Genomic DNA, 16,001 nt, shown 5'->3' with positions numbered 1-16,001 from the left:
AATACAAACCACTTCAGAAATAGGAGAATACAACAAACAACATCAACTAACCCATTAGGTGAAGTTAGCTAAATAGATTTCACTAGTGGTTGAGGTTAATTAAAAATCATTTTTTTTATAAATAGGAGAATAAGAGTTGTAAATTAAAATGCTTTCATCCAGTCTTAGTTGAAGTAATTCAGCAATAGAAAAGGGGATTATTGAGAGGGACTGAAACCTTCTCTCCCCTATTCATCATATCATTTATTTTTTAATTTACCAAACCACATAAAAGTATCTTGTCCGACCTTCTTTCTGCTTTCAAAGCCGGGCAAGGATCACTCGTATTGCACCACTTAAACTTAATGCAAGGCTATATTGATCTTGCTAGGTTGCTCTGTAATGAACATAGGATGAGCATTACTATAATAATACTCATTGAGAATGCATTTTTTTTTATCTCTTTTTTTTTTCTTTCCAATATTCGTATAATTTCTTTCATTCAAATTTTAATGAACATTACTATATTATTTTTAATAACTTTACATATGAGTTTCAATTTTCATATAATTTTGATATTATTCTCTCCCTTAAACCAATGTTCAATTTTCTTATAATGTAGATGTCATCCTCGTGAGTTTTGCCAAAACAATAATTGTGCTAATTGATCTATATATGATGATTCATTTAAAAAAAAAAGTGAAACATGTTGTCCTAATAAATTATTATTTCTTATATTATATATGCTATTTTTATATTGTTAAAATATTAAAAACAAATATTTATCTATATATTATACTTTTTTATAATTTTTATATATTTATATTTTAATAATAATTTTTGAAACGTAATACACATACACATTATTAGAATACTCATAATTAAATAAAACAAAATTGAAATGAGTATACACTTTCAATTTTTCTTAAACCTACGTTTATTAAAAATAATGAATATATACAAGATTAATAAATTTATATTTAAAAAAACGTGTGTATCACACATGGTCTAAATCATAGTTATATTTATATTATGTTTTTATTATTTTTTAAGCTTTAAGACGCAATAGTGATCATATTTAAACTTGTTAAATAAACAGGAAAATAAAGTTGGCAGTAATGAGGATATATATTGTAAAATTTTTATTATAAAAATTGTTTATTAATAAAATATTAATGGTTAATTTTAAACTTTCTATAAAAAAAATAAATTCATTATCAAAAAAGTTAAATTAAACGCATTTTCAATGTTTTCTGTTTTTGAAAATAGAAAATAAAAAGTCAAACCAAACATTTCTTAAATCTTAAAAAATTGAAAATGAAAATAGAAAATTGAAACAGGAAATATTTCCTGACACCAAAACAAAATAAAAAGTCAAGCCAAATACATTTTTTAAATCTAAAAAATTTGAAAATAAAACTATTTCCAGAACATGAAAATAGAAAATGGAAACAGGAAATGTTTCCTGAAACCAAACAGGCCCTTTGCAACAACACACAATTGATAGTGATCACATTCGGAATGGAAGAAGGAGAAGGGGAAAAACAGCTTCACAGTGCTGGTATCATATTAACAAACCATGACATAAAGATAAACTCTAAAGGATTACTTGAAGAGTTTCTCTGTGATATAGTTCAATCGTGCAACATCAGCACCTATAAGCTCATCAGCCTTTTTCCCGTTTTGAAAGAAATGGAGTGTTGGCTGCATCAAGGTAAAACGTTGTTATGTATCTGACCTTCATAAAGAGATATATTATGGTGAAAAAACATTTAAATTAAGCACCACAAACGGCAAGCCATCAGAGATTTATGTTCTGAAATTGTCAAGTATCTTCAGCGACTCCATAATTACAAATTGACATAAAAACCAATGCTAATGTAGCACAATAGTTCAATAGTTCAACAACATATAAATTTCTGCATGTTTCAACAAATGAAACTAGCAAAGTCAACTGACAATGAAAACATAACTTATCTAATCAAGTTTGTGTTTATACATATTACAATTAGTACTTAGAACATGAACATGGCATCTAAAATTGAAAGTTCAACCTACATCAAAGTAGCCTGAATTAGTTAGTTAGTTGTAAGATGGAAGAAATAAGGAATATACGTTGCTTATAAATAATAAAAGGGGCTGGGGGGGGGGGTAACTTGTTAATTGTGAGAATATTGGGGCCTTTGGCTTGGAAGTTGCAGTCCCTCAAAGAACTGCTGAGTGTGTCAGTGTTCTATTTTGTAAATTGAGGAGTTCATCCCGCTATTTTTGTAATAAAGATACAGGTTTATATCATAATCATTGAAGCAATACCGGAAAGAGCGAATTAAACAAGAGACATGCATCATTAATAAAATATGACTGAACAATTGTAGTTAAATTTCCAATTGCACTGCCATATTTGTCTGATAAATGGCTATTGTGTTTCACAAGGGTGCTGGATTATATTGCAAATACACATGTAGAAGTTTTTATCACCGCAAATGCTATCTGAACATATAGATTTAAAACAAAAATATTAAATAAATTACCACAGATGTAATCTGCAACTTGCTCAATGTGCCTTGAATTGCTTCCTGCGAGAGATGGGAGGAAAGGTAAAAATTTAAACCACCTCGATGCATGACAACTAATTGGAGCCATATAACAAGAAAATTTAAAGCCATCACAAAAACGTACTTTTAAAATGGAAAATATAAAAACAAGGAAAATTGAAAACAAACGGGGGAAACCACCAGATCCCAGAAAAGGAAATAGCTTGATGGTTGCCATCAAAGTAAGTATCAGGATAAATTTGACAAGCAGACGAAGTAGCAAGGAAAGAAAGGTGGGACGCATGCTAATTTTTTTAAAATGAATTATATAATGCCCTTGACTCCTTGTTGCAAGCATTTAAATTTATATGATATTATTAAATATTAATGTTACTTAAAATGTCTTGTACTCCTCTTGTGAGTCATGACTTATATTTTATTAATAAAGTAAAAACAAATAAAATAATGGATTAGTTATTAGAACATTAAAAAACATCTCTTATTATGTCTGCATTTATAATATTAAAAGAAAATAATTAGACTAATGTACAACATAAATTTTAAGCTATGTTCAGTCCTTATGGACAATCCAATTTACAATTTTATTTTTTTTTAAAATGCCCTTCCAAATTCCAGAGCATAAATCACAATTAGTTTCATGATTTGAAACCATATATCACGCCATTAAATATATTCCACACCTGATCAATGTCAATCTTATATGTTGTTACGTGAGGATACTTCTTACTGAGCTCCCCAACTATAGGGGAAATAAACCTGCCTAAACAGAAATATAAACGAGGAAAACTGTGAGAAATTCTCTTTAGAATACAGGCAGCATGAAAAATATATGAAAAACGAACACCATCTCTAAGCAGATTGTCACTGGACGTAACATGTCATCCACACAAATTTTACATGAGCATAATGGCCGTTTTGAGAAATGAGTAAAATTTAAATCAGAACATGGGCAAAATTACAATGTACAATCATTTAGCTCTTGTGGATATTTTTCATCATAAATAAGGGTGCTTGAAACCTAAAATCCTAATTCCGATATAGGTTAGAATTAATTGAGCAACCTTTAAGTACATCACAAAACATGCTTCTTTTGAGTTTAACAAACAGCTGAAGATCCCATGAGTATCAGACATGAGTGAAGCATAATTTATTACCCAGTATCATACATCAAATATCATTTTAAGTTAAATTACATGATCATCCTCCCATTGACCTCCTGCAGTGGTCATGTACACGCTTCACCGTGCTTAACCAAAACAGCAAAATGGGGTACAACTAATATCAAATATCTTATCATAGCCAACAAAACAAAAGAGACATAAGAACTTACAAGGTCCACACCAAACTGCAGTGAAATAGAAGATGGCGTGCAACGAATTATCTGTTCAACAAAAAATCCAAAGAAAAAATAAATCAGCTTATTTATATAGAAGACAAATAAAGTAATTTAAAAACATGTAAAATCGGAGTCCAAGTAATAGAAAATAAAAATATTACTAGAAAGAAAATACAGAAAACACGTGCCTTGGATTTTGTTAAGGATATTATTGAACTCTTCCTCTGAATTGACGAGGACAACGTCGGAAGGAGCTGAAAAAAATGGAGCATTGGGTTTTGTTATTACGACGCCGTTGCAGTGCAGTAGAGTTCAAAGATGAAACAATTAGGTTGAGACTAAAAGGGACCTGAGGCGGAGCAGAGGGATCGAGAATGGTGGAAGAGGGGGAGCTGAGAGGAGGCGATAGCGGTGGCGAAGAGAGAGGATTTGGATGGGAATGAGGGAATGCTGTGGTGAGCTTTGAAGAAGAGTGGCCGAACGCTGCTCTTTATTGCGTGACGTAAGGCCCAGCGAAGCGCCAATGTTCTCGCCATTCTTCCTGATTCTGCTTCCTTGTTTCTCACTTCAAATCAAATGGGGCTTTTCAGGGTATAGGGTTTATAACTCTTTTACCATTCATGCTCAACCATGCTTTTATTATTCCTTTTCTTTTCTTTTTTCTTTATTGACTCCCAACATTTTAAATTGTAATTAAATTGTCTTTTAGCCCTCTGATGAAAGAAGAACAAAATTATAGTCATATTATAATTTTCATATCTTAACCTAAGATTAAAGAAAAATTATTTAATTGTTTTAACAAATGATATTAAAATAAATGAAAATTTGAAAAGAAAATATAAAATACTTCAATATTTTAAAGGAAGTTAAATCACTTGATATAATACATTTAAAAAACACTTGCAACACTGTAGAAGAAATTGTATATTATCTTTAAATTAACTTGTAATTCTTTTAATATTCTAGAGATTAAAAAATATTTATATTTTTTTTTAAACTACTAATTTTATCATATTTTAATATAAAATTAATAATAATTGTCGATTTCTAAGATAAATGGACAATAATGTCGCAATGGCAATAACGGTTACCCAACAAATATGTCATAAGAAACCATACAAACCTAGAAACCGTATTGACGTATTTTTTTTTTGTCGAAGAAACCTTATAGATGTTGGGTCTATGCAAACGGTGCCCAACATATATATTGGGCCGAAACATAAATTGACAACGTGGGTCTTGCACGCTAAAAAACCTAAACAGACAGTGCCTTATATTGGGAGCTTTCCCTATAAAACCCTTAAAAACCCAAATCGGAGAGTTTTAGGGTTACGCCGCTTTCTGTGATCGTGTGTCAGCTGCAGCTAGCAACCAAGATGGTGAAGGGACGCCAAGGAGAACGCGTCAGGTATTCTTTGATTCCTTCAAGCTCTCGCTCTATTAGTAACTCTGTCAAATTCAATTGGGGCAAATTTTATTTTAAAATTCCATGTTCAATTTTGGTATGAACCGTTTGATTTGTCATAGAAATGGCCATGCCCTCGTTTTCATCATTCTTTGTATTGTTTTTTTTATTTTATTTGGGGTCTTGGAAGTTGAAGGGTTTGGCGTAGGTGTAGTTGTGATTGTTTGAACTCGACTGCATTGCAAGGCTACTGTCAGTGAAAAGATATGTATGACTTGGATAAATTACTTCACTGATCAATTACTATTTCACTTGTAAAAATTGGTTTGAATGCTGGTTTTTTGTAACATTTCAGAATTTGTTTTTCCTCGTGATAAAGTTCTCGAGTGTATATGTGGTGTCGACTATATGCCCTTATATCTCTTGCCATGTCATTTATTAAAAAATAATCTAATACTTTACTTTTTCTTCTTTTGTATTAGACTTTACGTGAGGGGCACAATCCTTGGATACAAAAGGTAAAAGCTTTTAGCCCTGCTATTCTTAGATCATCTTGTGTTTGGGTTCTTGGAATGAAATGTCTGGTTAGATGGCTTTTTGTCACAAACACAGTACATAATCTTGTCAGGTTATTTGGTTAATAATAATAAGATGATGTTTTGCAGATCCAAATCAAACCAGTACCCAAACACATCCCTGATCCAAATTGAGGGAGTTAACACCAAGGAAGAGGTGGCATGGTACGCTGGCAAGCGAATGGCGTATATCTACAAGGCCAAGGTGAAGAAAAATGGAAGCCATTACCGCTGCATATGGGGAAAGGTTGCAAGGCCTCATGGTAACAGTGGTATCGTTCGTGCAAAATTCAAGTCAAACCTTCCACCCAGATCAATGGTAATAATTTAACAGCACCGTTTTTGTCTAAATTGTGTTTTTTAATGGTTTCTAACTTTTTTGAGCTTTGATGTATTTCAGGGAGCACGGGTAAGAGTATTCATGTATCCAAGTAATATATGAGGTAAACCCTCAAATGCTGATGTTTTCTAAATAGTCTGTCCTTTGTCTTTTCTATCCCATCTTCCTATGTAACATTCTTGGAAAGTCCTGTCTTGTACATTATGTGTTATGTAAGTGGATGAAATGCATCTTTGGATCCCAATTGCGTTTATGACATTCATGTTGATTATTCAGTTATCTTACATCAATGCTTGACTTGTTCACTTGCTTTTCCTTTTTATTGGTTAGTTAAGACTCTTGTCTCTATACCAAAGTTGCTAGTGTAATAATAGAATTTGCAAAACAATATTTCTACTGCTACATGCTAGCTAAGAGAAGAAGCCGTATTTCTAATCAATAATGTTAACTGTAATATACATCTTTGTTCTGTACATCTGTCCATTATATACATAAAGAATTAATTAGGACTTGTGAAAAACACAGTTCTTGTTTGGAATGCTATCAGAGGATTATGTATTACTTTTTTTGTTTAAGCATTATGCCTATTTGTTGGTTGATAATGATTTTTTTAGGTGATTTCTAAAGCAGGTCTATGGTTTATAATTTTATAAATTTTCTGATGTCATTAATTAGTTATGAAAAGTGTCTTCTGGCTTTTGATGAAAAAAGGAAATGAATCCTCTGCAGTTTATCCATATGGTCAGATTCTTGTTTGAGTGGTGTCACAATTTGTTCATGATCTTCTTGATGTTATTAAATGTCTTATCTGCATGGTTTTATGCATAGTTTAACTTGTCCTAATTTTACATTGAATTTTTTGTTGCAGACTCAGGTGATAAGACGCCAGTAGAATTCACAGCTGATTCGTAGGCACAAGGATTTTTGTTTTATCTTCGATAAAGTTTGTTGTCTTTAATGTCTTTAGCTTTTGAGAAATTTTTCTTTTCGGTTTAGACCGTGATTGGACCTAATGATTTCCTCTGTTATCATTGCTATTGTCTATGAAGATTATATATTTACTATAAAATGTGTGGACTTGGTTATCTCGTCAGTTTACGGTTTTTATTTTCGGTAGTGTGCGCCTATAGAATTTTATTTTGCCTGACTATTTTTGCATAGCTTTTACAATTACTTTTGGTTGATTGTTTTATTTGAATATTTATTCGGTGAGGTTTTTCTCAATATAATTTCTTAGAGAAACATGTAATGTCAAATATCCAGCTGGAAATGTATACTTGTATTGTGTCTTTGGTATATTTAAGTGGCGCTACAGAATGAGTTGGTATTAATTGTAGTATTCGCTATTATTTTCGGTAGTGTTAACAATGGCAAATGGAAAGCGAAACGTAAAACCTTTCATATACTTGAGCAATTCTCTCTTAGTTAAGCTTATCAAGGCTATATTTTATCGTTCCTTGTGGCTGCTATACAAAAATAATTGGCGTATGAATTTGTTGAGGTTTTTTCAATAAAGAACGTATTTGACTAAATAATTTAATCAAATACTTAAATCATTAAGTTATTATCGCATGATAATATCATAACTTCGACTATAAAATTTATTCAAATGAATTAAAACTAATTTTTGATAAGTTTCATCAACAAATTTGTTGAAACAAACTTCTATAAATTCATATAAATCAAAAACTATTTTCACAAATTCAAATGGGTATGGTTATACTTCTTGAAATCGTTGATTTTTTCGTTATTTTACAGTCTTCTCTTCACGCGAAGTTCATCTCATCTCAACTTTTTCCCTAAATTGATAGCCATTGTTTTCTTACACTAAGCTCAATTTTTAATCAAATGATCAAATGAAATGGCCCAACCAAACAAATTTGAGCAAGAACATTAACACTTGGACACCGTAAAAATGTAAAAGGCTGAAGTTCAATTTTAAGCAAAGTTACTCGTTTTTAATAAAATATATCGCAAAAGATAGCTAATCAAAGAAAGAAATAATGTAAATAGCAAAAAAGAAAGAAAGAAAGAAAGAATGTCTGTTATCTTTCAAAATTAAAGCTTGGAACTAATCACTCGTCAAAAAACAACCTTCCCAAGATAATATGTATTTTTGTTTATATTCACACAACAACTATGAATACATGCTTAAAATGTATCAAGATCATCTATTCAATAATGTTTACAAGTATTTTTACTCGATAACAATTCTTTGCATTTTTTTTCTTTGTATTTCTTAAGTTTACGAAATTCTTTCAATAATTTTCATCCTGAAATAGCCATCCATTTGGTTTTGGCTGTTAATTATTGAAGAATGGACTTCCTTCATAGTTTTTTTCTCGAAATTATTCCTTCCATTCGTCATCATCCATCTGTACATTGGTTGCCAACCTCTTTGAATCATCCTGCGCAAGTTATACACACCTAATATCATTCATTGCATATTAGTTCAAAGGTTAGGCTTAAGTAAACTTGGAAAACCTTGATCCAATTGGCTAGTCATCAAAAGAAAGTTTTAGTGTTTACTAAGATATCAGAATCCCAATCGTTAATTCTTCATCAATCCAATTTTCCTGTAGATGAACTAAAAACATTTGTTTTTAAAATACTGCATCTTTTTTTATAAGACCTTAGCATTATTTTGCTCCTAACTAATAAGGTCGTTCTCAATTTAGTCTCATACGAACATTGTTTTAATTCTGTCACTTTACCTTTCTAATTCATAGCATTTTTTTCTTTTTTATTTTCGTTGAGTTTTTTAAAACTAATGGAAGTTATAACATTTCAAAATTTATTTATTTTCCTAAAATTATATCCTCCATCATTGGAATTAGAAATCACAGGACAGTCTCTACAAGGCTTAGCACAATTAGCAGATAACCAAATCTCAGAAACTAAGTTGATCAGGTTCAATTCATAGCTATGTGTATGAAATAAAAATTGTATTAAAATCGATATTCATACTAGTGATTTTTTTATTTTAAAAGAAATAGTTTTAAACTACGAATTAAAAATACTTTATGCGTGAAAAACAAAGACATAATAAAGTAACAATATCACATTACAATAATAGAATTATTTTATAATTTTGATTATTTTATTTTATTTTCTAACACACGTTATGTAGCATAAATCAGTGATATGTTATTTTTTCAAGGCACAAGAGTGTTCATTTCACATCACTTTTTATACATATTTTTCACATTCATATTATATGTGATCAAATGTTTATTATTGTAGAAGAGAAAAAAGTACATTAAAAATTTGAAAAGAAAGTTTAATTGTTTACTAGCATCCTATTAGAATCTATGGAGAAATGAGTCTCCAATGATATATTTGAATATACATTGAAATAAAAGAGAGAGAAAAAAAACTCATTTTCAAGAAGTGTATAAAAATGGAAAAGAAGACATTAAAATTATTTTAGACATGTTTATCAAATTGTTACTTATTTTATTAGTCAAGAATTTTAATTTAACTTATAAAAAATCGTTAATAGAAAATAGAAGCGAAAATTTCAAAAGTAATTAAAAATTATTTATTATCTTTTTTTAAAAGGATTATTTTATCGTATTCGTATGTGGCTTACTCTGCCAAATGGTATTTCAGGGTTTTAGGCTTTTAGCGTTGCCCAACCTGCAACTACAACAAGGACAAGCATACACCCACCAACGCAAGTAACAAACCAGAGAACAAGAACAAGAACAAGAACAAAATTTTCTAATTGAAACTGGTTAGTGATTTTCTCCTTCATATAATTCAATGATTCATAATCGCCATCTGCTTTATACTACTACGAATCTCTATAAACTCACCCGAAATCTCTCTCTTCTCTTCCGCTCCTACCCCTTCATTTCCCCAACACCATTTGCCCAAAAGTTAACGTTTTTGACCTCTACAAACAGATTCACTCACAGTTGGGGAAACCCAGTTTTGTGTAAAGATTTTAGCTTTGTGGGTCAGGTTCATTTACTGAGATGTTATTGTTCTGATAGTGGTGGGTCTAAGGAGTGGACTGAGGAAATTGAGTACTTGGATGAATCAGGTAGTGTTATTTACAAAGGTAAGGGTATAAGGTCAGTGGAACCTGGTCTTGATGATCATGTAATGGTGGGTGAGGTCAAGAAACCCTTTTTGAATGCCCTGGCTGTGGCCAAGATTGTTGAGGTTGTTAAAAGGTGGAAATGGGGTCCTGAATTGGAGACCCAATTGGACAAACTTCAGTTTGTGCCAAACATGATCCACATTACTCAAGCTTTGAAGGTCATTAATGATGGTGATGCTTGTTTGAGTTTGTTTAGGTGGGCTAAGAGGCAGTCCTGGTATTCTCCTAGTGATGATTGTTATGTTATGTTATTTGATGGTTTGAACCAGCGTAGGGATTTTGATGGGATTCAATCGTTGTTTGATGAGATGGTTGGTGATTGTGCTGATAGTGGGGTTTCCATGACTATTGCAAATAATCGAGTTATTCGGTACTTGGCTAAAGCTGAGAAGTTGGAGGTATCTTTTTGCTGCTTTAAGAAGATACATGATGCAGGTTGTAATGTTGATACTGAAACGTATAATTCGCTCATTACTTTGTTTTTGAATAAGGGTTTACCTTATAAGGCATTTGAGATATACGAGAGCATGGAAAAAGCCAATTGCTCGTTGGATAGTTCGACTTATGAATTGATGATCCCAAACTTGGCAAAGTCAGGCCGTCTTGATGCTGCTTTCAAACTCTTCCAAGAAATGAAAGGAAGAAATTTCCGGCCAGGTTTGAACATCTTTACATCACTCGTTGATTCAATGGGGAAGGCAGGGAGATTGGACAGCGCAATGAAGGTTTACATGGAGATGCAAGGTTATGGATACAGGCCACCCCCTACTATATATGTTTCTTTGATTGAATCTTATGTGAAGTCTGGAAAGTTAGAAACTTCTCTTAGGCTTTGGGATGAGATGAAGAAAGCAGGGTTCAGGCCTAACTTTGGCTTGTATACTTTGGTTATTGAGTCCCATGCAAAATCAGGGAAGCTTGAAGTTGCTATGTCTGCATTTTCAGATATGGAGAAGGCAGGATTTTTACCCACGCCATCTACATATGCTTGTCTCTTGGAAATGCATGCTGCATCTGGGCAAATTGATCATGCCATGAGACTGTACAATTCAATGACTAATGCAGGATTAAGGCCTGGCCTAAGCACTTATACTGTTCTTTTGACTCTACTGGCTAATAAGAAGCTGGTCGATGTGGCTGCAAAAATTTTACTTGAAATGAAGTCAATGGGGTATTCTGTGGACGTGACAGCTAGTGATGTTCTGATGGTGTATATTAAGGAAGGTTCAGTCGATCTTGCTTTGAGGTGGCTGCGTTTCATGGGTTCATCAGGAATCAGAACCAATAATTTTATAATCAGACAGTTGTTTGAGTCATGCATGAAGAATGGCTTGTATGAGTCAGCCAAGCCACTTCTTGAAACATATGTTAACTCTGCTGCAAAAGTTGATTTGATACTTTACACCTCCATTTTAGCCCATCTTGTTAGGTGTCAAGAAGAGCAGAAAGAGAGGCATTTGATGTCTATCCTTAGTGCTACTAAGCACAAGGCACACTCTTTTATGTGTGGACTTTTCACTGGCCCAGAACAGAGGGGACAACCAGTGTTATCTTTTGTCAGAGAATTTTTTCAAGGTATTGATTATGAATTGGAGGAAGGTGCTGCAAAGTATTTTGTCAATGTTCTTCTAAATTACCTAGTTCTTATGGGGCAGATAAATCGAGCTCGATGTGTTTGGAAGGTGGCTTATGAGAATAAACTTTTCCCAAAGGCTATAGTTTTTGACCAGCACATTGCTTGGTCCCTTGATGTAAGAAACTTGTCAGTTGGAGCTGCTCTTATAGCAGTTGTGCACACACTTCATAGGTTCAGAAAGCGCATGCTATATTATGGTATTGTCCCAAGACGGATTAAATTGGTGACAGGACCAACTTTAAAGATTGTGACTGCACAGATGTTAAGCTCAGTGGAATCACCATTTGAGGTGAGCAAAGTGGTTCTACGGGCATCGGGAGATTCTGTCATGGAGTGTTTTAAGAAACCAATAGTTCAGCAGTTTCTTCTGAATGAAATTCCTTCTAGAACTGATATACTGATGCACAGGCTGAACATACTTTTCCCTAGTTCTGCACCAGAAGTTCGATCTCTATCTCCTCCCAAACCTCTCATTGCAGGCAGGGCAATGTAAACAGTCTTGTTATCTGAGGTTAGTAATAGGTTTTTGAGATGTTATTGTTAGTTCTGGGTTATTGAGCAGTACACACTCATCATATGTTCTGAAAGCCCATGCTGTAAACAGATATTTACAATTTAAGAATTTGGAATAAAATCTTTGAAGATTCATGACCCCTTTTCCCCCCAATATTTTTTGCAGTTGATGCAGAGTATGACTTTGTCAAGAATGGAGTATTCATATATGCCAAGTTATGGTTTTGTGTCCTGGTGAAAATAGAATTGCTTTAGTTTGCATTTTAGAGGACTACTTATTTCTCAGCTTTTAATTAATAATTTTGTTGTTCTTTCGAATTGTTAACCTTCTTCTGAACCCTCCCATTCTGTTCTCTCTCTCTAAATTTTCCATCTTTCTTTTATCTCTTCCCTATTCATATTCACGGTAAGCTTCTAAACAATGCAATGGCTTTCCCTCTAAGGACAATTTTTTAAAAAACATTATTTAGAAAATGCATATGGAACCGAAAGGGCTTTCCCCTCAAACATAATTTAGCGGAAGAAATCACCCTATCATAAATTACAAGAATGTTATTTAATTTCAGGTGAAAGAGTTGGAAGATGAAAATCAGAGGGCTGGCAACCTTTGTTAAAGTTTGTTCACAATGTGGATTTTGCTTCTGAGAAGAAGACGGTATCCCATTTTGGTGCTGACACAAAGGAATTGGCATTGCATGACACAAATATTCACCCCATTATTTGACTTGATTATTTATATTCAAGATCAAGATGCAACATCATTGCTTCAGCATAAACTGGCTGTTCTGAATCTTCTGATGAATGGAGGCTGCGCACACAAATTGATCGATTCGTATCTTATCCGAGGCATTGCTTCACTGAATAAGGAATGCATCTACTTAAGATGATACTATTTTTTCTCTTTCCCAATGTGACTCTGCCAGAGAATATATGTTGATAGTGTCTGTTAAAGCATTGATTGGGATTGTCTTTACCAAAAGAATGGCATCATGAACATATTGATTGAAATAACATTGGTTCTACTGTTCTGGTGTTTACATGACAAGAACTTAGCATTTGGTTGCTCCTTTGCTGACTGCTGAAAAACCTTTTCAGTGATTTCACTGCTGCTTAGTTGGCTACTTTTCTGAGTTGTGTTCATATTTCTTCCTCAGGTCATCATAATAGACGGGGCTGTCTTTTGTCATAAAGACACCAAGAAATATCATGCAATGTTATCACATGGTCTCCGATTGCTCCATTGAACAACTGCTGTTTAAAATTGAGTGCAGAGAAGTTGTTGCACAAGACCAAGCAATATTCATCATGACATGAACATGTATCTCATAATTCATTGCGCTTCCTTGAATGATGTTATAATTTCATGTATCAAAGGTATAAGCTAAGTTTGTATAGAAAATAAGATAATTACACTGACTTCTTTTGAAGTTAGCTTTAATTATACTGACATTCTTCTTGTTGCTTTATTATTTGTAAGGGCACATTGAACTTGTTTTTTGGATACACTTATCAATAAGTAGTTAACTTCTGTGAAACTTAAGAAGTATAAATTGTTATTAATTTATAAAAAAAATTATTTTTTATATTAATTATTATCTTTGTGAGAGTTAATTTATAAATGATATGTCACATGTTTAATGACTAAATTTAATTTTTTTAGGGACTAAACTAAAGGATTTATTATTTTCATGAGTTAAAATAAAAGATAAATTATACATTAAGTGACTAATTTTAATATGTTCTTATAGAGATTAAATTTAACGTCTTCTCTCTTTCAAGAACGAAATTAATGTTTTTGTCAGTTAAAAATTGAAACAAATTTTCTTCCTTTTGTTCTTGATATTTATTTTGGTTATAATATTTCTTTGTTCTATATTTGATTATGAACAAGTTTGTCTATAATATAAAGATTAAGGCATCTAAATGAAGATCCAAGAGAAATGTAAATAGATAGTCAAATTGTTAATGCATTTTACAACACATTGCACATCCACGGAACAACATCATCGTCAATATTCAAGAGAGGAGCTAGCTGACACCGTTGTTTAGCCTTTTCGCAAGTTACTAAGCATGGGTTGTTGATTCTTCTTTTAAGCCACATAGAGAGCACCATTCATCAAGTTGTACCCCTATTTTTCTTAAATTAGTTTTCACTACAAGAATATTTTAACATGCTCTCCAAATTGTGTCTCACAAAACGGTATAGCATTTGACTTGAAAGATTTTTTTTCCATAAATTACAGGTCGATGCTTAAAAAGAAGACCCCTCGTTGGGAATAAATGTAGAAAATGAGATCTTTATTCTATTGTCTATTTTCATGATTTATTAAGTGTTGAACTAAGTATTAAATAAATGGGCCAGATTCAGACCTCTTAAGAGTTAGACCAAACTCAAGTCTTACATGGCTTATCTCAATTTAACTCATTTTCACACTTAAATTTTGTCAACTCGAATCACACTAATATCAGATAATTCTTTCTTCCAAACTAGACTCATATGCAAGCCAAATCAAAATTTGTTTAGCTACGAAATCAAAGGAAGAAACTTTACCTAAACATTTATAATAGATGAAGCTATGTGAGTTCAAGAAGAATTTTAGAGTGGCATTTTTTACTAATATTCAACGTTGGGCACCGCGCAAGAGCTTATACATGTTTTGTCTATGTTGACAATTAATAATAGCAATTTTATGAACAAGTCATGGAGTTGTTGACCATATAACATATTAACAATTCATGATAATGATGAATGTGATACAAAGCTATTTAAACTTATTAGTTATCCAATCAATCATTGCATCAAAAGTAAGCCGGGTCTTGAATTAGATCCGAGGATTGATTGACAGAGATTGGTGTGCGTGAAACTTAAACATACTCTACATGAAATGCATGCACCAATTAGATGCTAAAACATAGGGATCGTAGAAAATTTGAAGGTTTAAGCAGTTGAAAAATCATTCTCAAAATTTAAAAGAAAGAACAATTTTCTTAGTTATAGCTAAAACTCACCGATAATTTATATATATTTTTAAATAATATTGAACCATTATTTATTTTATGTTTGTCAACAATTTTAAAATTGTGCTAAGGTTATACATTACTATTATTAGTGTTGATAGGATTAGATTAAGTTTTATTCATTTATAATGCCTTAACAATTGTTATCATTTGTTTTATTACTTAAGTAAATAAAAAAAATTGTTGTAGCACAAGTCTTTCTTCGTCATTTAAGACACCATAGCCCTTCGATTATTCATCTGAATCTTCTTGCAGATAGAATATGGGTGTTCCTATATTAGAGATTAGCCTTTTGTTGTTTTATCTTCAGTAGCATGAGACCAAAAAGTATGCCTCAAAAGATACCGCGGAGCCTGATTTTAGGGTGCAATCAAAATTTGTATACATATTTTTTAAAAAGAAATATTTTGATTGGACAAGGAAGATGCATAAACACCATAAACCTCAAATACAAATACATATAAACACATGTACATTAGTTACAAAATCACCAATCATATGCACAACCATTTAAGCCGCACAGAAATAAAATTTTG

At 32.2% G+C, this 16,001-nt stretch overlaps 3 protein-coding genes across 5 annotated transcripts; 2 read left to right on the top strand and 1 right to left on the bottom strand.

Annotated features, from left to right (window-relative positions):
- Positions 1–1,345: 1,345 nt before the first annotated feature.
- LOC113858929 (thioredoxin O1, mitochondrial-like) lies at positions 1,346–4,481 on the bottom strand. Its single transcript, XM_027491731.1, has 6 exons — positions 4,220–4,481; positions 4,059–4,124; positions 3,865–3,915; positions 3,215–3,294; positions 2,511–2,555; positions 1,346–1,683 (listed from the first exon to the last, which is right to left on the bottom strand). Exons 1-6 carry the CDS (start codon positions 4,404–4,406, stop codon positions 1,585–1,587), a joined length of 528 nt encoding a protein of 175 aa, XP_027347532.1. The 5' UTR covers positions 4,407–4,481; the 3' UTR covers positions 1,346–1,584.
- A 702-nt stretch (positions 4,482–5,183) lies between these two features.
- Positions 5,184–7,300, top strand: LOC113857575 (60S ribosomal protein L35a-1). Its single transcript, XM_027489611.1, has 5 exons — positions 5,184–5,278; positions 5,758–5,793; positions 5,941–6,169; positions 6,251–6,293; positions 7,059–7,300. The coding sequence occupies exons 1-4, from the start codon at positions 5,247–5,249 to the stop codon at positions 6,290–6,292; spliced, it is 339 nt and encodes a 112-aa protein (XP_027345412.1). The 5' UTR covers positions 5,184–5,246; the 3' UTR covers position 6,293; positions 7,059–7,300.
- Positions 7,301–9,773: 2,473 nt separating this feature from the next.
- Positions 9,774–13,977, top strand: LOC113857574 (pentatricopeptide repeat-containing protein At1g79490, mitochondrial). 3 transcript variants are annotated; one of them, XR_003503268.1, is made up of 3 exons: positions 9,843–12,445; positions 12,614–12,662; positions 13,014–13,976. XR_003503268.1 is itself a non-coding variant. In XM_027489608.1 (2 exons), exon 1 carries the CDS (start codon positions 9,956–9,958, stop codon positions 12,425–12,427), a length of 2,472 nt encoding a protein of 823 aa, XP_027345409.1. In that variant the 5' UTR covers positions 9,774–9,955; the 3' UTR covers positions 12,428–12,445; positions 13,014–13,977. The 3 variants fall into 3 exon arrangements, 2 of the variants coding, with proteins under 2 accessions (XP_027345409.1, XP_027345411.1); XM_027489608.1 differs by lacking the exon at positions 12,614–12,662 and having other exon boundaries at positions 9,774–12,445; positions 13,014–13,977; XM_027489610.1 differs by having other exon boundaries at positions 9,827–12,445; positions 12,614–13,977.
- The last annotated feature ends 2,024 nt before the right edge of the window (positions 13,978–16,001 follow it).

Source organism: Abrus precatorius, unplaced genomic scaffold (genome assembly GCF_003935025.1).
Source record: "Abrus precatorius isolate BTA unplaced genomic scaffold, Abrus_2018 Scaffold2, whole genome shotgun sequence".
Lineage (NCBI taxonomy): Eukaryota > Viridiplantae > Streptophyta > Magnoliopsida > Fabales > Fabaceae > Abrus > Abrus precatorius.
The sequence above is the reverse complement of the archived record's forward strand: the minus strand, read 5'-3'. Positions and strand labels throughout refer to the sequence as shown.

Coding starts and splice junctions, on each gene's coding strand:
- LOC113857574 (XM_027489608.1), top strand. CDS start 9,956: ATGATTCATAATCGCCATCTGCTTTATACTACTACGAATCTCTATAAA.
- LOC113857575 (XM_027489611.1), top strand. CDS start 5,247: ATGGTGAAGGGACGCCAAGGAGAACGCGTCAG. Junction 5,279..5,757: donor CGCCAAGGAGAACGCGTCAG/GTATTCTTTGAT, acceptor CTTTTGTATTAG/ACTTTACGTGAGGGGCACAA. Junction 5,794..5,940: donor ACAATCCTTGGATACAAAAG/GTAAAAGCTTTT, acceptor GATGTTTTGCAG/ATCCAAATCAAACCAGTACC.
- LOC113858929 (XM_027491731.1), bottom strand. CDS start 4,406: ATGGCGAGAACATTGGCGCTTCGCTGGGCCTTACGTCACGCAATAAAG. Junction 4,125..4,219: donor ATCCCTCTGCTCCGCCTCAG/GTCCCTTTTAGT, acceptor CATTTTTTTCAG/CTCCTTCCGACGTTGTCCTC. Junction 1,684..2,510: donor AGTTGCAGATTACATCTGTG/GTAATTTATTTA, acceptor ACCTTGATGCAG/CCAACACTCCATTTCTTTCA.